Source organism: Eptatretus burgeri, chromosome 13 (assembly GCF_056783735.1).
Source record: "Eptatretus burgeri isolate ZD-2024b chromosome 13, Ebu_testis_v1, whole genome shotgun sequence".
NCBI classification, from domain to species: domain Eukaryota; kingdom Metazoa; phylum Chordata; class Myxini; order Myxiniformes; family Myxinidae; genus Eptatretus; species Eptatretus burgeri.
Genome location: NC_140973.1, coordinates 3,645,588 through 3,673,263, shown reverse-complemented (window position 1 = coordinate 3,673,263; position 27,676 = coordinate 3,645,588). Strand labels below are relative to the sequence as shown.

The following is a 27,676-nucleotide window of genomic DNA, read 5'->3' as shown; positions in this document are numbered from 1 at the left end:
CAGTTGAAAGAGTTTCTGTTGCAATTTGTGTGAGGTCATGTCATATAATGCCTGTACTGCAACCACGAAAGGCATCATGACGGAGAAATTAACAGCTTATGGGATTTGTATCAGATATCTCAGCACAAGCTATGGGTGTCAAATGGGAACACCAAACGGAACAATTTTCATTAAACTCCAATTGTCCAGCAATTTCATCCACAGGTCACTGAGGGAAGTCGTAGTACAAATGGAATATTCCCATTATTTCTGGACATCATCATGAACAAGCTCACAAGGGAAGATTCATGCCTGTGCCCTTCTGACTGGTAACCAATTTCCATTAAGTTAAACATTCACAAGCACATTACATGCTCAGAAACAAAGGATGTATTAATAAATAACTTGTATAAATGAGGTTGATAGAAAACGAGGTTTAAAATGAAAAGTTTATTCTTCATTTAAAATACACAATTGAAATTCATTTTTCTTTTTTTTTTGTCCTCAAGTCCTCCAAAGATGGACGAGTCAGGAAGAGGACAAGAATGCAATTTGCAATCAAAACAGAATATTTCATTCAATTTGCATGGATTTCTACATCAAACCGGACAAGTGGGCAATTTGTAGAACACTTGAACAAAAGAAAGAAAACAAATCAGACTATTATATCGAACAAGATGCAAAATGTGCGGAACAAAGTCGGTTAATTACAAATATTCGCTTCGGTGACAAAACCATGGAGCCTCGAGAGGGAACACAAGATAGCGAACCATCCGTCGTGTTGCAAACACACACCTGGCATGAACAAGTGCGACTTAGAGAAGATTATTTGATACATTTGTGTGCTCGAGATCATTGGCTCATCACAATCATCATCCATGGGGAAACCCGATGATTTGGAAATTCTGACTGTACCAAAAAAAATGGGAATCTTCACAAACAAGGTACAAAGACTTTACCTGCTCCGTCCTTTTGGGAAAATGTAAAAAAGCGATGCAGGTAAGCAGCATCACCTGCGTGCACCACACCTTTGGGATATTGGAGGATGAGGTTGAAGGTCCGGGTCTAATAATTATTGCACATTTACCTGCTGTATAATGGGAATAAACCTTCGTATTGCATACTGTGTATGTGATTATATATATATATATATATATATATATATATATATATATATATATATATATATATATATATATATATATATATATATATATATATATATATATATATATATATACACACACACAATCAGATTAAAAACTTCCATAAAATGTAAGATCATTCAAATGGCACCACAGCCCCAGCTCCATGCTCTCAAGATCGAGCCATCAGAGGTGACAACCACCTACAGCAAATTAGAACCACCCCACCTCACCTCGCCTTAGTCTATGAAAGATCGGACGAGTGATGAGAACAAAAATAAGACCTATCTTGTCTTATTTTTATTCTCATCACCAAGTGAAACAATCATCTTCATCTGGTAGAAAGTCAAGACCAGAAATAAAGATCATGACATTCCCCACAGAACAAGAGAACAGCTGAACAGTGTCTCTTAAATTCACCACCACACATTACCATCCGGTACACTTGTAAACGATCGACCAATACCCGGATTCACACGACTTCGTCAGACTCGAGGCCGTGCGCGTCGTAGAACGAGTCGAGCGTGAGCAGCTGGCGCTCCATCGCACCAAGGTAAACGGTAAGATCCTTTTGTAGCTGGGTGCGGAAAGAGGGTCGTTCTTCATCGCCAGGATGGACGGCCATGGCTGCAAAGAAGGTGTCGAGTGCAGGGACTGCGTGCAGCGCCAGCTAGATGTTGTGGGATACAAGGGAGGGTTAAAGGTAAAGTTAACATTGGAGGAGACCAAGAAAGTGGTAATTAATGCCAGGGACTATACCGAGGATCACTTGAACACTTTTGCTCGAATGAAAGATAAAGAGAAGTTCTTATGTATGAGCAAAAATGCTATTGCTTATCACAGCTCAAACTACCTTTGGTTAGTGACAACCTTCAAAATATGGTTTTGTGGGTGCTGATGTCAGAGGTCAAAGATGGTGTTAGAACAACAAGCTTGACCCATCGTGTAAGGCTTACAAATTTTAAATTATTCTGCAAGGAAGTCCTGAGAATTGATCAGCAAAAGTACTTACACTTTGCCCGATCTCACACACACGCACGCACACACGCACACACGCACACAATTTTATTTTTTTGTATACCTTGTTGAGACTCATATGAGAGCAAACACACAACGCACAGCAAGGGGGGCATGAGAGAAGAGGGGTGGGAGAGGGAAGGACAAAACAGTGGGGAAGAGACATGAGATCTGTGGAAGGGAGAGGGATGGGGTGGGGAACATGGGGAATAAAAGATGAACATTCCAGGAACTTTCAGGAAGGAAAGCAGGGAATTTGAAGGAGGTGGACTTGGGTGGATTAACGGGGGTATAAAAATCGAGGATTTGGATGGGGGATGATAAGAGGTGGTGGTGAACAGATGTTTTGAAGGCCTGGAGGGAAGAATGGGATTGAAGAGAGTGTGGGAGTTTGTTCCAAAGGCAGAAAAAAAAGAGGAATGAAAGAGTGAAGGTGAGCAGTGGTTCTTGATTTTGTTAGTTTTACCAGAAGGGGGTTGCTGGCAGACCTTGAGCGCCCTGCGGAAATGTGGTGGGGACAAATCGCAGAGAGAAGAGCGGGGGGGGGGGGGCGAGGCTGTAGAGGAGACGGTAGAAGACAGAAAGACCACCGACCAGCCTGCAGTGAGAGTAGGAGGCCCAAAGATTCAGCCTCATTGTGGGAGATGCCAATGATCCGAAATGCCTTGGTTTCCACAGCGTGAAGCCGAGAAAGGTGGGAGGCAGGAGCAGCAGCCCAGAGGGGAGAGCAGTACTCCATCAGGCTGTGGACGAAGGCTTTGTAAGTGGTCAGGAGCTCAAGTGGGCCGAGGAAGGATTTTGCACAACAGAGGATTCCCCAGTCGGCGACTGGCTTTGGAGACCAGGTTGGAAATGTGGCTTTACCAGGAAAGGTCATGGCAGATAGTGAAACCCAGAAGCTTGAAAGAAAGGACTTCTTCCAGAGGATTGTTGAGAAGGGGATGGGGGGGGGGGTTCCAAACAGTCCTTTTGGAGAGACAAAGTGAGAGTGTGCGATTTGTCACGATTGAAAGACATGTTCCATGTGTTGGACCAGTTTGTGATTTTATCCAGATCTGCAGTGAGCGTAGAAGCTGCTGCATGCCAGTCTGAGGGATGACAGATGGTACGGCAGAGGGTGGATTAATCAGCAAAGAGATAAAGAGGATTTTCCAGAGAGTCGGATGATTGATGAAAATCAGAAAAAATAACAGGGCCCAGAACGCTGCCTTGAGGAACTCCAGCCTGGACAGGAAGAGGGGATGAAATAACTCCGTTTGGGGCCACACGTTGACTGCGACAGGAGAGGAAGTCTGCGAGCCATGAGTGGAGATGGCCTTGGATACCATAGGAAGACAGTTTGGTGAGCAGGGCTGGGTGCCAGACCGTGTCAAAAGCACACGATATGTCTCGGAATATGGCTCTGATTTCATGTCCGGCATTGAGTACCTCCATCCATTGTTGGGAGAGCAGAAGCAGGATATCCAGGGTACAGTGACCTGGTCTGAAACCAAAGTGATGATCGGAAATCAAGCCATTGAAGAAGAGGAAGGATTTAATGTCTGAAGCGATAATGTATTCCATAACCTTGCTGATGATTGGCAGAAAGCTGATGGTCTGTAGTTGCAGGGATCTGTTTTTGCACCTTTTTATGCAGGGCAGTAATGTTTGCTGATTTCCAAGCAGATGGCAGATGACCTTGAGCAAATGAGAGGGTGAATAAAACAGAGAGGGTGAATAGAACAGAGAGGGTGAGCAAGAGCAGAGGAGCAGGTTTTTAGGACATGTGGGCTGATGTTGTCTGGACCGGTTGCAGAATCCGAGTCGAGGTTTGACGGCAAACTTTCCACCTTGTCAGGAGAAAAGGACACAGAGTCCAGGGATAGTTGGTTGTGACTGAGTCAGTTGGGTACAGAAAGCGATGGGTTTTGAACACAAGATTTCGATGCAAACACCGATTTTAGGCATTCAGCTTTCTCACTTGCGGTATCAGCAGTGCGGCCATTTGAGGTAAGGGAGGGGATGGAGGGGGAACATACACCAGAAACAGATTTGATCAGAGGCCACCAGGATTTGGAGGAGGGAGAGAGGTTTGAGAGGTCGGACTTGAGATTAGAATGATATTGTTTTCTGTTTTACTGAGGGTAGATACACACTTGTTCCGAGCTTTATGGAAGGAACTAAGGTTACCCTCAGTTGGGTTTGCTTTCCATGAGGCAAAGGCAAGTTGTTTCAGTGCAACTGCCTCAACACAATCTTCAGTAAACCAAGGGCGGGAGGAAGGGTGGGACAACTGAAGACGAGAGGGGATAAATTTGTGCACGAGGGAGACCAAGTTTCTTAAACAATTGCTAAAAAGACAAAATAAAAATATAAAGTGAAATTTCAACAGATATACACTGTCAACTGGGAAACCAAGGATAGAGCAGGAAGATTAATCACAAATAAAACCTCAATTGGGACGGAGAACAAATCGTTATACAAAAATGGTGGGACTGAGTTCATCAGATAAGTGTAAGTTCTGCAAGGTAGAAACAGAAAACAAGAACCGCCTCCTATCAGGATGTTAAAAACAAACAAACTCATCAGAGCAGCTGTTCACCCAAAGGCACAACAACGTACGAAGATAATAAGTTCAAAGGTTTCGTGTTTTCACCATGTATGAGCTATGTTTTTACAGCCATTTTTCCCTGCTGTGCAGGGGTTGGGCTTTTTTTTTCTTGAGGCAATGTTTTATGGCCGGATGCCCTTCCTGACGCCAACCCTGGTCGCCTCTTACGACACACAGGGATATGGTACACCTATTCTTACCGGGGCATACACCGGGACCAGTACAATGGTACTCATTTTGCCGACCTCGGAAGGATGACAGGCTGAGTCAACCCCCTGGCGTTAATTCAGCAGCCAACGGGGCTTGAACTCAGGACCCTGGGATCCCGAGCCACCACCCTAACCACTAAGCCAACACCAGGCTACCATGTATGTATGAGCTATGTACATTCTTAAATGTTGTTATTAAATGTTAATTATTATTATTAATGTTATTAAATCTTAAATGTTAAATGGCTCTTAAATGAGCTATGTACATTCTTTATACTTTAAAAAATAAAATAAAATCCTTCCCCCACCCTCACCCCCTTTGTGTTGGTGTTAATACCATGTAAGAAACTTGTAATGACCTCCTGCAATTCAATCAATATTTTGTGAGAAACACTGTTCATCTGCACAATGATTTATATTGCACATTTCCCTTGGGAAAGATTTTATGGAAGAAGAAAAAATTAAAATAAAAACCTGTGCAAAGTCATTCGGCCAAATCCCCGACACAAATAACTACTCAACCAATTAATTCCAGGACGTGACTACAAATGTTACAACTTCGGTAGCGGTATCAATATCAGCCTCGGTTGGTCTACAGTGAACGGGACAATGGCAGCTTCAGTCTCAAGTATTGTTTGTGCCACAGGACATCGTTGCATGGAGCCAGGTATCCCAATCGAACACCCATTGACAAAGTTCAGCAAGACAATAAATTACAAGGAAATTTTGCACAGGAGGAGGTCACACCAATACCAGATTTAATAAATCCATCACTAACCCCTTCCCTTTGTGTGCAGCCTTTTGGCTGCTACACTGGTACTCATTTCACCAATATCGGAAGGATAACAGGCTGAGTCAACCCCCTGGTGTTAATTCAGTGGATAACGGGGTTTGAACTCAGGACCCTAGGATCCCAAACCACCACCCTAACCACTAAGCCAACACAAGGTTATAGTTGTTCAATAAGCAAATAACTCCAAGACATTGGAGTTGTTCAAAAACAAAACTGAGGGATATCAGTTGATTACAATAACCACTTCCTTCTATTATGGGAAATCAGTTGGTCACCTTCACAATAACAACTCCGTTGACACCTTTGCTATCGTACAAAAGTTGGTTCTTTATCACAGACTATAGATAACCATGACTCACTCAAACGGTCATCTATTTTACCATATCGTATTGTTATTTGAATTTATTTTTCTATTTTTATCCAGATCCATTATCTGACTGTCAAGTATTCTTCACACATACAGTCACATGTCATGAACATAATAAAAATTCCCCTGAAACAAATTTTTATACTGGAACCCGATCAAATTTAATTTTGGTAATTAAAGCGGAAACTGCAACCAACTCCTTAATCAGGGACACGATTAAGGTCGAGGTAACAGCTCTGGTTGTCATGCAGGCAAGTTGGGTTCGATTCCAAGGATTTCACCTCTTGCCATTCTGTATCTTTATTTGACCGTATGAGGTGCCAGGTCTTCCGAAAAATCTCATCCACTGACTGTTACCCCAATTCCTTATCCCACCCCACCATCACCCCAGTAGAAATCCTTGCAACACCACTGATACTCTCCAGCACAAATTGCTGCCATCATTATCTCTTCCCATCCCTCTCTTTTGGCATGGACAGCATGTCAGCAGGTTTTTGCAAAATACAAGCAAACTCCAAATTATTCTTATTTTGGGCAATGTACAATATAATTGTGTTACATCAAAATAAATGGTCGCACATGCTTAGATTCACAACAAAATGGATTAGTGTTCATCGGTGTTTGATAATCAGGGGCACCTCGGGCTGTTGAAAGTAGCTCGATTACTGCCACTGTGAGGTGTACAACCGAAAGCTTAATGCCATGAAATCACATAATAATGGCGATGAGAATCGAGATAAATAAATAAATGAAATATTAATCAAACCTAAAATAAATAAATAAATAACATCTTCAACAATTCAATTCAAATCTAACAGCTATATGAAAATGATGACAATAGAAGGAATAAAAACAGCCCCCACTTCTGCTCTTTCCATGCTTGCCCACCCCCTCGTTTCTGCAGGGCCCACCAATCCCCTTCTGGTGGAACTCTCAAAATCCAGGATCACTGCTCACCTCCACTCATTCGTTCCTCCTTTTTTCTCACCTGTGGAATAAACTTCCACACTCTCTTCAATCTTATTCTTCCCTCCAGATCTTCAAGACAGCTGTTCACCAATATTTGGGATCAACCCCCCCCCATCCAAAACCATGATCTTTCATTCCCCCTTTAACTACTGCTCCCCACCACAAGCCAGCCTGAGAATATTTCGGCCTTAAATTCAGTGATCCTGGTATAGCCAGTGAAGGCATCTTTTGTGCATAAATTTATTTAGTGAACAGTTTTAAACCTTGATTACCTATTTAGGACTTTAGTCTGACCAATTTATTCTTCTGTTCATAATAGTGTCCAACAACCTTATTTGGTAGATAAATTCTGATCTCTGGACTGAGGAATACCTAGACAGTGAGACCATCTTGTATCAGTTTGAATCACCGTTTTCATCACACAGAGAATTAATAAAGTCTTCTTCCTGTATCTCATTATGCTTTTGAGGTAGTCACCCTTGCTATCACTTGCATCATACAGAAAAAAAGAAAAGTTATCTGCACAACAACAACAAAAAAGAAAGTTACCTGCGCAACAACAACAACAAACAAATAAATAAACCAATGCCACCTGCAGGGTGACCCGTATCTTGCCAAAAGGTGACCACGTGTGACTTCTTTAAGGTCACACTGAGGTGAACAGAGCTGCTATCCACCAGGAGCGACTCCTTGAGGAATATCTGTCTTCGAGAGATTCCGATGAGAATAGTTCTACAGAGTAACCATGAAAAATATGCGTTTGCCTCATAACGTCACCAAATGACGTCATAATGTCTCAAGCTTGACATATCTAGAAAGCACTCAGAGGTGTTCAATTCGAGGTACTACACAATATGGTTCCTAAAACTTGAAAATTTGACCTTGGGGTAAAATATGTTTGACCTCAGGCACTAACCATGAAGGTCAAGTCCAATTGCCAGCAAAAATTAATCAGCTGAGCGCCAGACCATGAACTATATTCCCATGAAGTTTGAAGACGATCCGATCAAAATTACTCAAAAAATAAGGGTTTCGTCGACTCCCCTGATTTGCGACAAAGTGACCTTGACCTTTGACCTCGACCTTCAAAATTTTATGCGCTGAAAGGGACCTCTATAGGCCTCTGATATGCGGTTTCAAAAATTTCCAATGATAACTGTGCTCTGCAGAATTTTTTATACGTGATTACAGACAAACAAACAAACAAAAAAAAAAAACATACAAGCTGACTAACATATCTTTCAAAAACTTCATTTTGGCAAGATAATAAAATCAAAGTCGATGAATTTCTCTTGAGTTTCGGCAAGACAGACAGGTTCCCTTGTAACTGGCATTTGGCTTTAGCAGCTATATACATGAACATAACAATAAATGGGGGGTTAATGTGCAGGAGGGGGGACTAACAATGAAATCTGATTTTGAAATAAAAACAACTTTCCACCAGGATCATCGTCATGACAGTTCCATTTCCAAAAGATCCGTTGAATAATTGATTTTTTTATGGTCGTCATTGTAACATATAGATACAAAAAGGCTTTGGTTTGAACAGTTTCACTGAAAATGTTTGACATCCTAGAAGTGAATTCGGATTGAATAAAGTGGTTTGATTAATCTCACTGTGAGTCCCACTCTGAGGAATCTTCTACAGTCTCACCATCAGTCTAAGATTCTTCTGTTTCTGAAGAAGATTCTATCTCCATAAAACTACATGTTGCAGTACCATTGGCTGTTGGACTGGTTTGGATGACATGGCCTCCTCCACATGGTATTAATCTCTTCCTGCCCTTCAGCCTTTGTGATAAGGTCACTAGATTCCTGGATCTATCTCTCTATCTCTCTATCTCTCTATCTCTCTCTAGAGGCAGACAAACTTCCATGATGTGAACAAGCGTTGGCATGAAATACTGGAAGGTTCTGTGCGTGGAAATATCTCCAAAAGCCAGTCAGAGATTGGGCAATGAGATTTTTGCCCATTATTGGAGGATTTAGAACTTCACGAGGAATTTCCTTCTTCAGTTCCAAGACGTTGTACTGACGTGAGCTGGACATGTGATGCAGGTAAATCCTCAAGGGATGCAGCACGTTTAAGGGAAGCAAGTGAGGGGAAACCTCACCTTTCAAACTCCGAGCCCACCGTTAAATCCCCCCTTCCTCCCCACACAGGCAGGTATCATTGAAATTAATACATAAAACAAGTTTGACATTTGGCTTTGAAATATGAAAAATTAATTTTTTGAAAAAACATCATGGAATAGCAATGATTGTCAAAAGGGTTTTGGATTAGATCTGGTGCAAACATCAATTTCCCCAATGTATACAGTATATATATATATATATATATATATATATATATATATATATATATATATATATATATATATATATATATATATATATATATATATATATATATATATATATATATATATATATATATATATATATATATATATATATATATATATATATATATATATATATATATATATATATATATAGTTGCTGATTCGCGCCCGCCGGCGTGCTGACGGCCACGTAACTCGAATCGCGGCACGTCGCCCACCGGACGGACAATCCAGTCGTGACCCTCTCGGACTAACGCCGGGAACCAGTCATGGGTGGACCTTTCGGTCTCACCGCGATCGAGCCAATCAGCCCCCGCGTGGGATAGGGTTGCTCGCCAAATTCGACCTACCTAAGTACCCACGCGGAGGGTAGACCGGGCGATCGCACCTCGCCGCAGGTCGACTTCGGACACGGGCCACTTAAGCGACCCGTTCCGTACTATCGGGATAACCGAGCGGTGTTATCGTCGACCTCGACGGTTCGATTAATTATCGGGCGTATTCAGCCCACGACCAACCCTTTACGTGAAGCAAGATGAGGATTCAATGGGAGAAATGACGAAGCGAAGCGGGAAACAGTTCAACACAAAGCACATTTATTCGCGATGAACGGAAAGCACACATATTCAATTCCACCAAAAGCACACAGAAAAGAAAAACACAATTCAATTTACACAAAAAGCAAATGCGACAATGCAGATCTAATACCGATTACACGAGCACACGGCAACACTTATACAATTTTACTTCACAGACGGCGCCGCCAACACATACCCAAAACCAAGGAAAAGAATACCCTCAAGGATGAGGCGGGCCTGAGGCCGAGACCGGGTCGGCCTACCCGTCTGGTGATGAGACGCGGAGCGGCGATGGTGCTTCAACTCCGCGGGCCTCGCGGACAGTGTCTGGTAGGGGGTGGGAAAGGGGCCCCCTTGGTCGCACTATCTCAGCGCGGGGGGAAACAGGAGGGGGTTGCTGATGCTCGGGGTATAGAGGATTCTTATTGTCCCGCGACGAGCGTCTCCACCTCGGCCAGGTCGCGCTGTCGGCCTCCCTGGGTGCAGCTCCCTGCACGACGCGAGCACCCCCTCGTCTGCCCTCGCCGCCTCTCCACAGCTCCGTCCCCTCCGCTCCGACTCCAACGCACACGACGACCAGCTCCTTCATGCCAACTCCACCGCCCACGAAGTCTTAACTCTCTGTTCTCTCTCGACTCTACTACTCACTGGACTGACGAACACGGTCACTTATATCAGCCCCGTGGCTTCGCCCTCTCATCTTTGACCCCCTCCCTTCGACCTTTCACCTCGCTCCCCATTGGCCCGAGAAAAAGTGGGCGTGAATGCTTTTTGATCCATAAATTTGCATATATCGATCGCCCTCCAACGCCCTAGGGGCGGGGCCACCCGCCCCTCGCTCACCGATTGGACGGCAAAAAGTGGGCGTGTGTCGTTTTTGATCCGTTTTTGAAGCACAAAATCCGTGATTTTGTACACGCTGTTCGGCGCGCGCCCTGCACGAGTCCAACACCGGTACCCACAGGCGGTGCAAGAACGGTGGCGATGCGACGGTTGCGAGGTGTGACGTGAAGGTCGTGGCGGTTGTGGTGAGGCGGTGGTTGGTGGTGGTAACAATGGCGGTTGGTCCAAAATAAAGATAGCAAAAGAAAAACGGCTATCCTGAAGAGTCGCAGCACGCATAAACGACATGTATTCCCACTAGACAACGGGTTTGGGCCTAACTACACATGTACTTACCGAGATACCTCACCTAAGGGACCTGAATGGTGGTTTGCGAATTTGGTAACCACAACAATATATATATATATATATATATATATATATATATATATATATATATATATATATATATATATATATATATATATATATATATATATATATATATATATATATATATATCATATTGTTGCGAATCTGGAAGATATGAATACACAACATACAGGTCCTAGAGATCAGTTCTATCGGTAAGTACATGTTGCCAGTTAGAGTCCCGACCCTAGTCTAATGGGTAATTAAATGTCCCTGCGCTGTGGAGTTATTTTAATCGTCAGGTTTTCTTTTCGTTTATTTTTACACCACCAACATCAACGCCGACAACACCGCATCACCCTCACCTTCACTTCCTTCACCTCGCTCTGGCCGACGTCATGGTGGGCAGAGTTCAAGGAGGAGCCGCACGGCGGCCCTCAACCAATCAGCCTGCAACAAGTGAGGTGACCGTTACCTGGCCAATCAGATCCCGCGACAGGAGGAAAGGGCTCCGCGTGATGTCACCACGACCCCGAGCCAATCAAGGAGCTTGCCACCCCTTTTGGCCAGTGAGAGATGAAGAGCGATTTGCGTGCCAAAACCAGAGAGAGAGGGAGGGTTGCGAAGAGGCCCCCCCCGGCGAAGGGGGGGTATAATTCTAGGTGCGGTCCGCACGTTCCAGGGTTCTGAGAGTTCTGGCAAGAAGTGAACATCTGCGCGCAAGGTGGTGGGGTGAAAAAGCGTCTGTGCACAGAGTGGTCGGTGCCACGGAGGGTCTTCTCCTGCTAGCTTTCGCCCTGCCGATTTCGTTCGCCTTGAGCCCGGTCGTGAGGGCGTCTGGATTATGCTGGGGTTCCAGTTCTGCCCCGAGAACCTGGTCCTTGAAGACCGCACGAAGCGGACAGGTCCGAGACAGGCCTCAATAAAGACCATTTTGGTCCGATTCTTTGGGTGTGTGCGTATGTGTGTTTGTGGCACCAGTCAGATAAGTAGTGAATTTTATAAGTGCCGTGCTGTACATACGTGCATTTCTTTTGATCAGTTTAACTCTGCCCTTATGTGCTCCCCCTCATTCCCCCATTGTGAATAAATACCCCGATTGTAAAATGTTTCAGCTCGTTCGTGTCCTTTCCTCCATTGGCTTAGCGTGCTGCATGTTGGGAAATTAGCCAGGCTGTTGCTGTTGTAACGGGATATTTGGGATCGACGGATCTTGGCGATAAACCGCTCAGATCGCACACGGTGCAAGTACGCTAAGCGGCTCGTTCTGTACGGGTGCCGTCGAGGGTGTGGAGACTCGGTAAATCGCCACGTGCTCTCTTGGTATTTTGAAAATTGGCGAATAACCTTGCACCACGTGGTAGAAATATTGACCCTTCACGGTCCGATAAGGGACCCGTACGTCTCGGACTTTTCTGAAAAAGTAAGATCTAAATTCCGGGCGATCGGTCGAGCCGACTACTGCTCCATCTAGTGGTCGTGCTCGCGGCCGACACCCGGCCCCGCAACAATATACACTACTGGTCAAAAGTTTTAGAACACCCCCATTTTTCCAGTTTTTCCTGAAATTTAAACAGTTCAAGTCCAGTGAATAACCTGAAATGGTACAAAGCAAAGCGGTAAATTGGTAGAGGTTAAAAAAAGTTTAACTTACCAAAAACTGAAAAAGAATGTAAATTTCAGAGTTGTTAAAAAAGGCCCTTTTCAGGGAACAAGTAATGGGTTAGCAACTGCAGCAATGCAAGTAAATTAAGCCTTTAAAGTTCATGCAAACAATTCCTACAGGTGTCCCAACTTTTGTCGATTAGTCATAAATCCTCTGTCTGTATAAAAGCAGTGTTGGAACAGACTGTGATGCTACACCCTCTGAAGCATTATTTGAACAATACTGCACTGTAGGAAGTATTGTATTGCTATCATAATGGCGAGAAAAAGACAATTAACAAAGGAAGACAGACAGACCATTATAACCCTTAAAAGTGCAAGTCTTTACTTGAGAGAAATTAAAAAGGGAGCCAAGGTGTCAGTTAATACAGTTTCCTACACCATCAAAAGGCCTTGGAAACTGGAGGAAACTCTGACAGGAAGAGGTCTGGCAGACCCAAAGCCACAACACAATCAGAAGACAAGTTTCTGAGAGTCAACAGGTTGCGTGATAGGCAGCTCACAGGACAGCAGCTTCAAGCACAGCTTAACACTGGTCGAAGTAAGGAAGTCTCAGTTTCAACTGTGAAGAGAAGACTTCAAGCTGCAGGTTTGACAAGTCGAGTAGCAGTAAGAAAGCCATTGCTAAGATGGCAAAATAAGAAAAAGAGGCTTTCCTGGGCCATGAAGCACCACCAGTGGACTACTGAAAACTGGAAGAAGGTCTTTTGGACCGATGAATCAAAATTTGAAATCTTCGGTTCATCACGCAGGGTTTTTGTACGCCGTCGAGTAAGCGAAAGCATGATTCCTCAGTGTGTGAAACCAACTGTCAAACATGGAGGAGGAAGCATGATGATCTAGGGCTCTTTTGCTGAATCCAGAGTCGGCGACTTGCAGAGTGACTGGCACCCTGAACCAAAAGGGCTACCACAGCATTTTGCAATACCCCTCTGGTCCACGCCAAGTTGGTCAGGGGTTCATGCTACAGCAAGATAATGACCCAAAACATACCTCCAGGTTATGTCAGAACTACCTTAGAAGAAAAGAACAAGATGGTAGACTTCAAATCATGGAATGGCCAGCACAGTCTCCAGACAAATGCTATCGAGCTGGTTTGGGATGAACTGGCCAGAAGGGTGAAAGCAAAGCAACTTACAATGCAACACATTTGTGGGAACTGCTGCAACAATGTTGGGAAGAACTTTCTGAACAATATTTGATTTCCATTGTAGAAAGAATGTCACGAGTATGTTCGGCTGTTATATCTGCAAAAGGTGGCTACTTTGATGAGTCAAAAATTTAGATTAAATTTTGTTCAACAAAACGATTCCACGATTTATTTTTTATTTGATCTATGCTTTAATTACAGAGTACAATGAAACATTAAAGTGCTTAAATTTCAGTAGAAACTGGAAAAATAGGGGCGTTCTAAAACTTTAGACCGGTAGTGTATGAATGTATGAATGTATGAATGAATGTATGAATGAATGTATGTATGAATGAATGTATGAATGAATGTATGTATGAATGAATGTATGTATGTATGAATGTATGAATGTATGTATGTATGAATGTATGAATGTATGAATGTATGAATGTATGAATGTATGAATGTATGAATGTATGAATGTATGTATGTATGTATGTATGTATGTATGTATGTATGTATGTATGTATGTATGAATGAATGTATGAATGAATGTATGAATGAATGTATGAATGAATGTATGAATGAATGTATGAATGAATGTATGAATGAATGTATGAATGAATGTATGAATGAATGTATGAATGAATGTATGAATGAATGTATGAATGAATGTATGAATGAATGTATGAATGAATGTATGAATGAATGTATGAATGAATGTATGAATGAATGTATGAATGAATGTATGAATGAATGTATGAATGAATGTATGAATGAATGTATGAATGAATGTATGAATGAATGTATGAATGAATGTATGAATGAATGTATGAATGAATGTATGAATGAATGTATGAATGAATGTATGAATGAATGTATGAATGAATGTATGAATGAATGTATGAATGAATGTATGAATGAATGTATGAATGAATGTATGAATGAATGTATGAATGAATGTATGAATGAATGTATGAATGAATGTATGAATGAATGTATGAATGAATGTATGAATGAATGTATGAATGAATGTATGAATGAATGAATGAATGAATGAATGAATGAATGAATGTATGAATGAATGAATGAATGTATGAATGTATGAATGAATGAATGAATGAATGAATGTATGTATGTATGTATGAATGAATGAATGAATGAATGAATGAATGAATGAATGAATGAATATATATATATATATACATATACATATATATATAGTAGACTAGGCGTAAGTAGTCACCATCGGGACCGAGAAAAAAGTGACGACTTAGAAATGTGACGACTTACGCGTATGTGAACATTCATGATGACTGTGGGGTGAAGGATGAAGTCGCGCGTGGCCTGGACACATATGTGTGAGAGCCAGCTATTGTACCAAAAGGAAAACACAATCCTTGGGGCATAGGTGGGGGTGAGTTGGTGAGTTGGAAAGTGATCAAGCAAAGATGGAATTCATGAATCAGTTTATCAAAAGTAAAGATAATGAACAACTCTGTAAGACAACTCGTATACCATCGGTGATGGTATGGTGACAAATTACATGACACACAGTCATCGTGGTGATGATTACCACTCAATGCCTATGTGTAAGTGAGTGCGGTAATGTACAAAACAAGCCAATATAAAACCATGATCGGACTTCAACACCAAGCTCAATCGATCCTTTACTTCTTCGCGAAGTCATCCGTTATGTTTGACTGCCTCAAACTCTTGGGCATCTGGTGCATGAGAAAGGATTCAAACCAGTCATTGTATTCCATGATGTTGGCTGGGCAATCCTCCACCGAAAGACAGTATCGGCCGAAACCGAATATTTGGCTGAGCCGACATTTGCCGAAACCAGATGATGAGCGCGTCATCGACATCTTCAAAGGACACACATTTCACACTTCCCACCGGCCTCACGATCTTCTCCACTTGTCCAAATATCTTGCCCTTATTCTTCAAGATATCGTTCAATGTCTGCCGTTTGATGTCCAACTTCTCAGCTATGTCTGTTTTCTTCATCAGTGGATTTGCCTCGCAAAACTGGATAATGTCGTATTTTTCTTGGTAGGTTTTAGTTGTAAGCTTACGCTTAGTCGCCATTGTCCTGCCTGCAGTGCGATCAACGTGTGCACGCAGTTATAAATAGCCTATCACTGGCGGTGTACACCAAGGAGCGAGCATCACGATTCCATGAAATCGGGCTTCTCATGAGGCAGCAGTTCCGTGTGACGAGTTAGGAGTGGTAATTTACTTGAGTTTCCATTACGTAGGAATGGACAACATCTGACGACTTAGACGAAGTGACGACTTAGAGATGACGACTTACAGAGGGATGACCCTTTATTCAAAGGGATTTAACATGAGATAAATTCGTGACTTTTTGACGCTGCCGACTTAGGCGAAGTGACGAGTTACACGCTGCCGACTTACACCTAGTCTACTGTGTATATATATATATATATATATATATATATATATATATATATATATATATATATATATATATATATATATATATATATATATATATATATATATATATATATATATATATAATTGTTGCGGTTCTCGGAACCGCAGGCATACAACAGATAGGTGTCCCAAGAGAGTTATTCCATTATTATACGTGTAGATAGTTCCCTTCCTTTTGTTTAGCAGGACAACAGGGAGTGCGTTGCGATGATTTAATAGGTTGGGTTGCTAAATTATTTTCTTTTCATTTCATTCCCACTCTTTTCTTTTCTTTCCTGGGATAAATCAGTCACGTACGCTTTCGCAGTAAGGTGGGCAAACTGCCGCGCCGCTGCGAAGGATCCGCTGTATCCGGAGTCTCGTTCCTGGGCGAGCCCGAAACCCGACATGTGCGGCGATTCACGTACGCTTTCGAAGATCCGCTGTATTGGGAGTCTCGTTCCCGGGTGAGACCGAAACCCAGCATGTGCGGCGAGTGACGTGCGCTCGGTGCTGGACTGTCAATTTGAGTTTCCAATAAGCTGGGGAGAATTGCCGATTGCATTAGAAAGGCATGCAAACAAATATGGTGTTTTTCACAGCACGATGCCCACGCTGCACGAAACACGTGCTTCCCCCTCGTCTCGTCTTCCACAGCATGCAGCACGATAATGAATGGTGCCCTCTGCCCTGCTTGCCCCCTCGTCTCGCTTACCACAGCATACCGTCCTTCACCTGACACGATGTGCGGTCCACGATGACCCAAGATCTCAGAGCGAACACCCCCGGGATCTGCAAGCGGCTCCGAAGCAGTGTGACCACTCCTTGGCTTTTTTCACAAGATCTTGGCTATTCGTTGTTCACCTTGGCATCTTGGTTTTTATGGTGTATAGGTTTTCTATTATCATCGCTTTTCCGAAATATTGTGAATTCTTGGCTTTTTTTTTTTGGCTGACCTTGGCATTTATGAAAATGAGGAGTGGTCACACTGCTCCGAAGGAGGATACGTGGTCGGTCCGGGAGGTTCTCCGGAAGACCGCGGCTCCATGGTCGGTTCACCCGAGGACAAGGGGTCCAGACCCGATGAAGATTTGCTTGCGATTCGCGTGCCCATTTCGGTGTGGGCGATTCGTGTCATGTCATGGGGTCGGAGCGAGGTGTGTTCGCTGTCTGGGATAGTCTTGCTGGAAACGAAGTGAGGCGGTTTCCACCCCAAGTTGGTGGGCAAGAGAGGGGTCGGGGCCAATCGAAGCGCCCGATTCCGGCGATGACGTCTGAATTCGGCATTTCCCCATCCCCCCGAGCTTCGAGCCCGATAAAAGATGGAGAAGTTCCTCCATCGTGTGTGTGTGTGTGTGTGTGTGTGTGTGTGTGTGTGTGTGTGTGTGTGTGTGTGTGTGTGTGTGTGTGTGTGTGTGTTTTCACGCGGTGTGTTCCTGTTCTCGCCTCCTGCTTCTCTTCTCCACCCACCCCTCGCCTCGTCGACTCCGCCTCCTAGTCTCCGCCCACGCCTCGCCTCGTCCACCCGCCTGCCTGGTCCCACCCACTACTCCCCCTCGCACTCTGGGCTCCGCCCTTCTCCACTCAAGCTCCTTCACGAGCACAGTCTACACACGTGTGGCTGGGGTCAGAAACAACGCAACTACTGTCAGGTACCGCACCATGGAGCATCCCCCCCCGAAACGTATTGGTGGCACGTCGTGCCATCGGGCGCCCAGGAACCGAGAGCATAACCTCAACTCTCCTCCCTGGTTGCAAAAGTCCCTTCTCATCGATGTTTCTTTTTCTGTGTGTGTCTGAATGTGCTGGCGCCTGTCTGCTAAGTAAGTCTGCAGAAGATCATTATTGTTGTTACTGTTATTAATTTCGTCTCAAGTCTGCTCTGTGTCTGCTTTCGTAAGTTGCTGGTATTATTGTCGCACCACACCTCTCTCCCCTATCTCTGCATTACATACCCCAATCAACCTTTACTGTGTCACATATTTTTCCTCGCCCATTGTAAACAAATTATTATAAGGAATGTTCCCTGCTCGTTTTGTCTTTTCTCCCATTGGTCCAGAAAGGTCCGAATGCAACTTTAGCCGGGACTTTATTCCCAACGATCCGTTCCTTTTAGCCGGTACGTCCTTGGCAGTGTTGCTCTGCTGCATCCGATCCGGAAAAGTGATCCAATCCGGACAAGGCGTACCGAGGGCATGGTTCCCCGGTAATTAAATCACGTGATTAATTAGTTAACCCATTGACGGGGGACCCAAGGTCACGCGGTTGAGTTATTGGCATCCACGGTCGGTTAAGCGACCCACCGCGTCACGGAATTATCCGTGTGCGACGGCCTACAATTCCGGGGAGTCTGGTGGGAATCGACAAAGCTTCCCCCACCAAGTGGTCTTCTCACCCGATCCCCAGCCCGCAACAATATATATATATATATATATATATATACACATTAGTCATGCGCCGCTTAACGACGTTCAGGTCAATGACGGATCGCATATACGACGGATCTGCCAGCTATGAAAAAAAAAAAAAACATGAAAAAAAAAATGTAGCTGAAAAATTCCTATCGCCGAGTGATGTAGCCGATGTAGCGCTGCCAGTCGTATAAAAATAGCACGTACAATTATGTACGCTGTACAGCACATAATACTTCATAATGATAATAAACGACAGTGTGGTCCTGTTATAATGCGATCGTTGAGGTCCATAAAATGTCATCGCGAAAAAAGCAGGGTCGTGCTAAATCGGGATTCAAGGAAATCGGCTTTCAAACTGAACCAATGTTTGCACGTGTACCTTCGAGCAAGTAAATTACCTTTGAATTGAAAAATTCCGCGAATAAATTGTTGTTACAGTTGAAATTAAAACACAAATTTCTTTTTTGTGAAGCTTTTCATGTTGTTAAAACAATCACACTGTTCCGAAAATATATATATTGTTGCGGTCTTCGCGCCCGCCGGCGTGCGAACGGCCACGTAACTCGAATCGCGGCACGTCGCCCACCGGACGGACAATCCAGTCGTGACCCTCTCGGACTAACGCCGGGAACCAGTCACGGGTGGACCTTTCGGTCTCACCGCGATCGAGCCAATCAGCCCCCGCGTGGGATAGGGTTGCTCGCCAAATTCGAACTACCTAAGTACCCACGCGGAGGGTAGACCGGGCGATCGCACCTCGCCGCAGGTCGACTTCGACACGGGCCACTTGCGACCCGTTCCCGTACTATCAGAATAACCGAGCGGTGTTATCGTCGACCTCGACGGTTCGATTAATTATCGGGCGTATTCAGCCCACTACCAACCCTTTTACGTGAAGCAAGATGGGGATTCAATGGAGGAAAAGACGAGCTAAGCGGGAGAACAGTTCAACAATAAAGCACATTTATTCTCGGCACACGGAAGCACACAAATACAATTCCACCAAATGCACACAAAAAAAAGAAAACACAATTCCATTTACACAAAAGCAAACATAAAAGTGAAAACACAGTGCAGAGCTAATACCGACTACCACAGCACACGGCAACACTTATACAATTCTACTTCACAGACGGCGCCGACAACACATACCCAAAACCAAGGAAAAGAAATGCCCCAAGAATGAGGTAGGCCTGGGGCCGAGACCGGTCGGGCCTACCCGTCTGGTGATGAGACGCGGAGCGGCGATGGCCCCGCAACCCGCGTGCCTCGTGGACAGTGCCTGGCAGGGGTGGGGAACGGGCCCCCTTGGTCGCACTATCTCAGCGCGGGGGAAACAGGAGGGGGTTGCTGATGCTCGGGGTATAGAGGATCTTTATTATGTGCGACGAGCGTCTCCACCTCGGCCAGGGTCGCGCTGTCGGCCTCCCTCGGGTGCAGCTTCCTGCACGACGCGAGCACCCCTCGTCTGGTGTCAGGCCGCCTTTCCACAGCTCCGTCCCCTCCGTTCCGACTCCAACGCACACGACGAGCAGCTCCACCGCCCGCGAAGTCTTGACCCTCTGCTTCCGACTCTCCTCTTCTTGACTCTCCGACCTCGTTCTGCTGACTCTCTCGTTCCTACTTGCGACTCCCTTCTGACTGACGAACACCGTCCTTTTATCCCCCCCGTAACTTCGCCTTTGACCTTTCACCTCGCTCCCCATTGGCCCGACAAAAAGTGGGCGTGAAGGCTTTTTGATCCACAAATTTGCATATATCGAACGCCCTGGGAGCGGGGCCACCCGCCCTCGCTCACCGATTGGACGGCAAAAAGTGGGCGTGTGTCGTTTTTGATCCGTTTTTGAAGCAGAAAATCCGTGGTTTTGTACACGCTGTTCAACGTGCGCCCCACACGAGTCCAGCATCGGTGCCCATGAGTGGCGCGAGATGACGGTGATGCGATGGTGGCGAGTTGTGACGGTAAAGGTCGTGGCGGTTGTGGTGAAGCGGCATTGTGGTTGGTGGTTGTTGTTGTGGTTGTGATGGCGGGTGGTCCAAAATAAAGATAGTAAAAGAAAAACGGCTATCCTGAAGAGTCGCAGCTCGCATAAATGACATGTATTCCCACTAGACAACGGGTTTGGGCCTAACTACACATATACTTGCCGAGATACCTCACCTAAGGGACCTGAATGGTGGTTTGCGAATCTGGTAACCACAACACTACCCCCTTCCCTTTTTACAGACTCGTCCCGAGTCGTCAAATTTTCGTGTGCCATCATGTGTCGTTTTCCCCTAGTACACTTTACCTACGGATCCCTGAGTGCGACATTCATGGTATTCATGTCCCCAAAATAAATAACCTAAGGGCTGCGTAACTATCTAAACAAACTCACTCACACGGACGACTTAAATAAAATTGCCGGCGCTAGACAGACATGCCGGGGGGCGCACTCATATTTACAGTACATCTTAACCTTAACTTACAAATTTTACACTAAACCATGGCCCAGGATCATTGAACTCTGCAAAAAGAAAGCAGTTAGCAGGGAGCCAGGCTGCCCGCATGCAGTCTCTGGCTCAAACAATGCAGGTGACAGGGAACGTGGCTGGCTGCTCACACGCAGTCCAAGGCCTCCCTTTTGAACTGAACGCAGTGAACCACAACGGTGCATGGGCTGCACAACGCAGTCTCCGTGCCAGCTCAAGTGGCACACGCAATGAACACAACGAATGGATGCATGAACGGTTTGAACTGAATGCATGAACCACAACGGTGCATGGGCTGCACAAACGCAGTCTCCGTGCCAGCTCAAGTGGCACACGCAATGAGCACAACGAATGGATGCATGGACACAAACACGGTGCACGGGCCGCCACTGCAGGCCCGTGTTGTAGCTGCCAACAGGGCAGTTCTTGCAGCTTGCAAACTGTTGCTTTCTGATCCTGGCGCACATGGAAACGAACAAGGGGGGGGGGGGGCAAAGCAAAAATTGAACGGGGCTGGTGAACGTGGGCAGTGGGCATGGCATGGCAAAGGCAGCAGGCAAACACAGCCCGCAGAAGAAGGCCGCTGCAGGCAAACTCAGCCCGCAGAACCAGGCCGGCACAGGCCTCGAAGAAAAACAGCCAGCAGATGAACTGGCCGGCACAGGCCTTGCAGCACACAGCTGCCGATGAAGTTGGCCGGCCTCCGCCTTGAAGTAAAACACGGCCAGCCGATGAAGTGGCCAGCCTTTGCCGTTCAGTGGAGGTTGGTGGAGGGAGTGCGGTGGTGCTGGCCACTCGGAAGGCGGGCTCGGACCTACCTACCTGTCTCCCTCCCACCTATCGCCTTTGCCTGTCACTGTACATACCCACTCCCTTAATTTGTCAAACCCCAATTTAGCCCCAACTTATTTTTTTGTTGTTTTTATTTTTTACTTCCCCACTATAAATCGTCCCCTAACCCCCTTTATCGTCCTTGTTCGGCTAACCTATCCTGTCACCTAGCCTACTCCCAACCCCTACGTTCCCTTCCCGGAGGGGAACAAGGGAGAGCTAACGTCCTGTGTTGAGCTAACGAACGGCTCTCAGAATGGCCTCCCCAGAGTTCGGCGATCTTAACACCAAGTGGCTCCAGCGGCCCACAACGACAGCGAGGGGATGGATGGTGCGGAGGGGTACATCTCCTAATCTATCCTAACCATTTAACTGTTAAACTACCCCGGGGCTTTCAACAAGCGCCTCTCGCTAAACTATTGGTTCTAACAACCCAGATTCCCGTCCGCCTGTGTTGGTGTCCTTACAATACTCGGGCCTCGCCCCACTTTCTCTCCGTGCCCTCACACGGTCTCCTGGCTGGGACAGGTGGCTCCCTTTGGCAGGCACGACCCTCTGCCGAATCTCCCGCTATGGCACCCCGGGCACTACACTGCCTCCGAGCCTACCAGCTCCCTAACACCGGGAGTGCCCCCCATGGCACCTCCCTGAAACGCACACGTGGCAGGCCGGCCTCCCGGGTCCCTTTCCGAGGGTCACCCGTGCCCACTACACTGCCCACGCGGCTAATGGCGCCCCGGCCCCCGCACCAAGCAGGCGCACCCGTGCCCACTACTCTATCCCGGCCCCCATGGGCCCATGGCCTACCGCGGCCGACTAGCCTGGTGCCCGGGGTACCCACTCAGCGATACTCACCTTTCGCAGCCACGCTCCCAAGCCCGTCAACAGGGCTCCTGCACCCCTCCAAATGGGTCTCGAGCCTACATTCCCACCAACAGCAAAACGACCTCCATTTTTCAATTTGACTAACCCAGCTGACTCACTTTACTCTGACCCCGGGGTCCCTTGGGCGGGAGTCACTCCTCCCCCCAATCACTCATCGCACCATGCATTCCCCATTCACTCCATACACACAGACCCGCTGGCCTCACTCACTCATCATGTACTCGCCTCACAACTCTTCAATACACACACCGCTGAACTCTGCCATCCTTCTAACTACATCCCCTAACTAACTCGTGCTCCCACGTCGTCCCTTAAACTACAGCACGTTCCTTTTAACACTACGTAGCTAAACTACGTCCCCACTACACATCCACAAGTCTGTCACTGTCTCCTAACTCAAAAATTCATTTTATTTCCCAACCTAAATCTGGCTACAATCCCTCTAACTAATCCATTCCACGGACTCCATGAGGACTTACCCCTGCCCCATGAAGTCGGTCTAACTAAGCTAACCCTTCCCCTAACTAGTTTTCATCCTGTGCCCAGGTAAGGGGTCTTTCACCCCTTGCCCAGGAATCCTGTACACCAAAGTGAGGCTTGCTGTCTTTTTTTTTTTCCATGCGCAGCACCTGCGCGGCAACTCAGAGCTCGCGCACTTTGCACCTGCCCGGGACGTCATGCAGCTGCACGTGTTCCTCGTCCCTCTTTGGACGGTGCCATCCGGCAGAGATACCCCTCCTGCCGGATTCCAACCCCACGTGCAGCCATGACGTCACCGTGCGCATAAAAAAACAAGCCACACGTCTCGAGGGGTTCCCCACGCGAACACATGTGCTTTGCCCGTTGGAGCTTAACACACACGATCGCGTGGAGAACCCGTCCGGTCCAAATCCATTTACCTGCCTAAACTTTGTCCGTCCGCGGGATCGGCAAATCCACCGCGTGCGTTTCCGGACCGGGACTTCACTCTCGCAAGCGAGCACGTGGTGGTCTCGTGCGTTTCACAGCACGAACCGCGTGCTCACTGCTGGGTGAACCCGGCACGGTCCACGAAACAACTACAGCCGCTACTCGGCTTTCTTGACTCGCATGTCGCCGTCGTCGTCTCCATTCCACACACGCATACCTGCGTGTCACGACGCACACAGTCCACTCCATCACATTCACACCGGGAGACGCGGCTGCGTGCTCCCGCATGCCAACCGACATCTCCCTCTCATACCGCTCTCTCACACACACGGTCTCCCTTGCATAACCCATACCACTCACACGTGGTGCTCCATTCACTCGTGCCTCACTCACACACGCGGGGGCACTCAACCGCGGTTCCTCATCCACACACGGTGCCTCACCCACACACGCGGGGGCACTAACCCGCGGTGCCTCACTCACACACCGTGCCTCATCCACACACGGCGTGCTGGGAAGCACGTACTCCGGCACCATCGCCACCACACCACTCACACGTGGTGCCTCACTCATACTGGCCGTTTCACTCACACACACGGCCTCTCTCACACACACGGCCTCACTCATACACGGCGTGCTGGAAAGCACGCACTCCGGCACCATCGCCACCACACCACTCACACACGGGGTCGCTTCCACACACGGGGACGCACTCACACCTTGCACCACACACACAGGGACAACCACACTGGGGATTTGTGTCCCCACAAGGGTCTCCGGGGCCTCTACACCCCCAAGCTCTCCGTGCACCCGTCCACAGCACTCGTCCCCTCAACCTCGCAAAGCACGACCGAACTCACCTGGTCGTGACTCGCCTCAAGGGGGCATACTCCCTCCCCTCGTTCCTGGAGGAGGCCATCCCGCTGCTCGCACCGGGTCCCTACACGCTCCGCGAGCTCACCCCCATTGTCCTCCACTACCTCCGTGTGTGCGTGCGCGTCACTTACCCCGTCCTCACCGTGCAGTCTCTCCTCTGTCGTTCCCTTCCCGGCTACCGTCACTGCCAACTCTTCACCCTTTACCTCCCTTGTCTCAACTATTATTATTTCCTTTGTCGTCACCTCGTGTCTCGTCTCACACGTTTTGGTCTCCCCATTTAATTTTTCCCTTTCGGTCATCGTCACGCCCCTCGCCCACCACGTTCCACGGTAATTTTTTTCACCCGCCTCCACCGCGGGCCTGTCAGCCGTTGCACCCCCACCCAGCTCGTTTGCTCCCACACGTGAAGTCGCCATTCCCAGCTCCCTGGTCACGGCCTTCATGCCCGCCTGCAGGCATCGGCCCATGTTCTGCGTCTCACCCCGCAGCTCTTTCATTTCTTCCCTCATTTGCTGTGTATTCGCATCCATCGTCGTTTTCACTTCATTCATTTGCTTGTTCATTTCGTTTTTCATTTCATTTGTATTTGTATCCATCTTTTCGTTCATGTCTTTCATTTCATTTGTATTTGTATCCATCGTCGTTTTCACTTCATTCATTTGTTTGTTCATTGCCGCCAGCATGGCGCATAGCTGGGCCACGTTGCATGCACTCAGCTGAGCCGTTTCGCCAAGGATTGGGGCAGGGTCTTGGTGGAGAGGGGGGAGGTGTCATACCCCGCGGCCGCTGCCGCACCCACCTCGGGCCCTGGGTTCAGTTGGGCGAGTCCGTGTTCCTGCACAATCAACATTTCCTGCTCGGGGATTCCATCCTGGACCATGGACTCTACATTATTACACATATACATTTCTAATACCCCCGGCTCCCGCTCGCCTTGAGACGCCATCTTGCTGCTTCTCGTGAAGGGTTAATTTGCTCGTCGTAATTTGAGGGAATCGGGGTCGCTTCTCTCACCCTGGACCGATTCCCGTGAATTTCGCTGGAGACAGGAGAGCCTGTTGTCCCGCTCTCAATACCAGTGCCGCGAGGAGGGCGAAGGAATTTGTATCCCACTCCTGACACCAGTGTTGCGATCTTCGCGCCCGCCGGCGTGCGAACGGCCACGTAACCTCGACCGCGGCACGTCGCCCACCGGACGGACAATCCAGTCGTGACCCTCTCGGACTAACGCCGGGAACCAGTCACGGGTGGACCTTTCGGTCTCACCGCGATCGAGCCAATCAGCCCCCGCGTGGGATAGGGTTGCTCGCCAAATTCGAACTACCTAAGTACCCACGCGGAGGGTAGACCGGGCGATCGCACCTCGCCGCAGGTGGGACACGGGCCACTTAAGCGACCCGTTCCGTACTATCAGAATAACCGAGCGGTGTTATCGTCGACCTCGACGGTTCGATTAATTATCGGGCGTATTCAGCCCACTACCAACCCTTTACCTGAAGCAAGATGGGGATTCAATGGGGGAAAAGACGGGCGAAGCGGAGAACAGTTCAACAATAAAGCACATTTATTTTCGGCACACGGAAGCACACAAATACAATTCCACCAAATGCACACAAAAAAAAGAAAACACAATTCCATTTACACAAAAAGCAAACATAAAAGTGAAAACACAGTGCAGAGCTAATACCGACTACCGAGCACACGGCAACACTTATACAATTCTACTTCACAGACGGCGCCGACAACACATACCCAAAACCAAGGAAAAGAAATACCCCAAGAATGAGGTAGGCCTGGGGCCGAGACCGGGTCGGGCCTACCCGTCTGGTGATGAGACGCGGAGCGGCGATGGCCCCGCAACCCGCGTGCCTCGTGGACAGTGCCTGGCAGGGGGTGGGAACGGGGCCCCCTTGGTCGCACTATCTCAGCGCGGGGGGAAACAGGAGGGGGTTGCTGATGCTCGGGGTATAGAGGATCTTTATTATGTGCGACGAGCGTCTCCACCTCGGCCAGGTCGCGCTGTCGGCCTCCCTCGGGTGCAGCTTCCTGCACGACGCGAGCACCCCCTCGTCTGGTGTCGCCGCCTTTCCACAGCTCCGTCCCCTCCGTTCCGACTCCAACGCACACGACGAGCAGCTCCACCGCCCGCGAAGTCTTGACCCTCTGCTTCCGACTCTCCTCTTCTTGACTCTCCGACCTCGTTCTGCTGACTCTCTCGTTCCTACTTGCGACTCCCTTCTGACTGACGAACACCGTCCTTTTATCCCCCCCGTAACTTCGCCTTTGACCTTTCACCTCGCTCCCCATTGGCCCGACAAAAAGTGGGCGTGAAGGCTTTTTGATCCACAAATTTGCATATATCGATCGCCCTGGGGGCGGGGCCACCCGCCCTCGCTCACCGATTGACGGCAAAAAGTGGGCGTGTGTCGTTTTTGATCCGTTTTTGAAGCAGAAAATCCGTGGTTTTGTACACGCTGTTCAACGTGCGCCCCACACGAGTCCAGCATCGGTGCCCATGAGTGGCGCGAGATGACGGTGATGCGATGGTGGCGAGTTGTGACGGTAAAGGTCGTGGCGGTTGTGGTGAAGCGGCGTTGTGGTTGGTGGTTGTTGTTGTGGTTGTGATGGCGGGTGGTCCAAAATAAAGATAGTAAAAGAAAAACGGCTATCCTGAAGAGTCGCAGCTCGCATAAATGACATGTATTCCCACTAGACAACGGGTTTGGGCCTAACTACACATATACTTGCCGAGATACCTCACCTAAGGGACCTGAATGGTGGTTTGCGAATCTGGTAACCACAACAATATCATAATTGACAGGAGCTCGTTTCTTCATTTATAAATTATAACATCGATGCAA

At 47.2% G+C, this 27,676-nt stretch overlaps 1 protein-coding gene across 5 annotated transcripts in view; it reads right to left on the bottom strand.

Annotated features, from left to right (window-relative positions):
* Nucleotides 1–414: 414 nt before the first annotated feature.
* Nucleotides 415–27,676, bottom strand: part of PLEKHA8 (pleckstrin homology domain containing A8) — a 93,901-nt gene continuing 66,639 nt past the window's right edge. For all 5 annotated transcript variants that reach the window (XM_085850817.1, XM_085850820.1, XM_085850816.1 and 2 more), the window contains one exon: nucleotides 415–1,794. In XM_085850817.1, coding sequence (XP_085706943.1) covers nucleotides 1,597–1,794 — 198 coding nt within the window. In that variant the 3' untranslated portion in view covers nucleotides 415–1,596. The remainder of the gene's footprint in view (nucleotides 1,795–27,676) is intronic.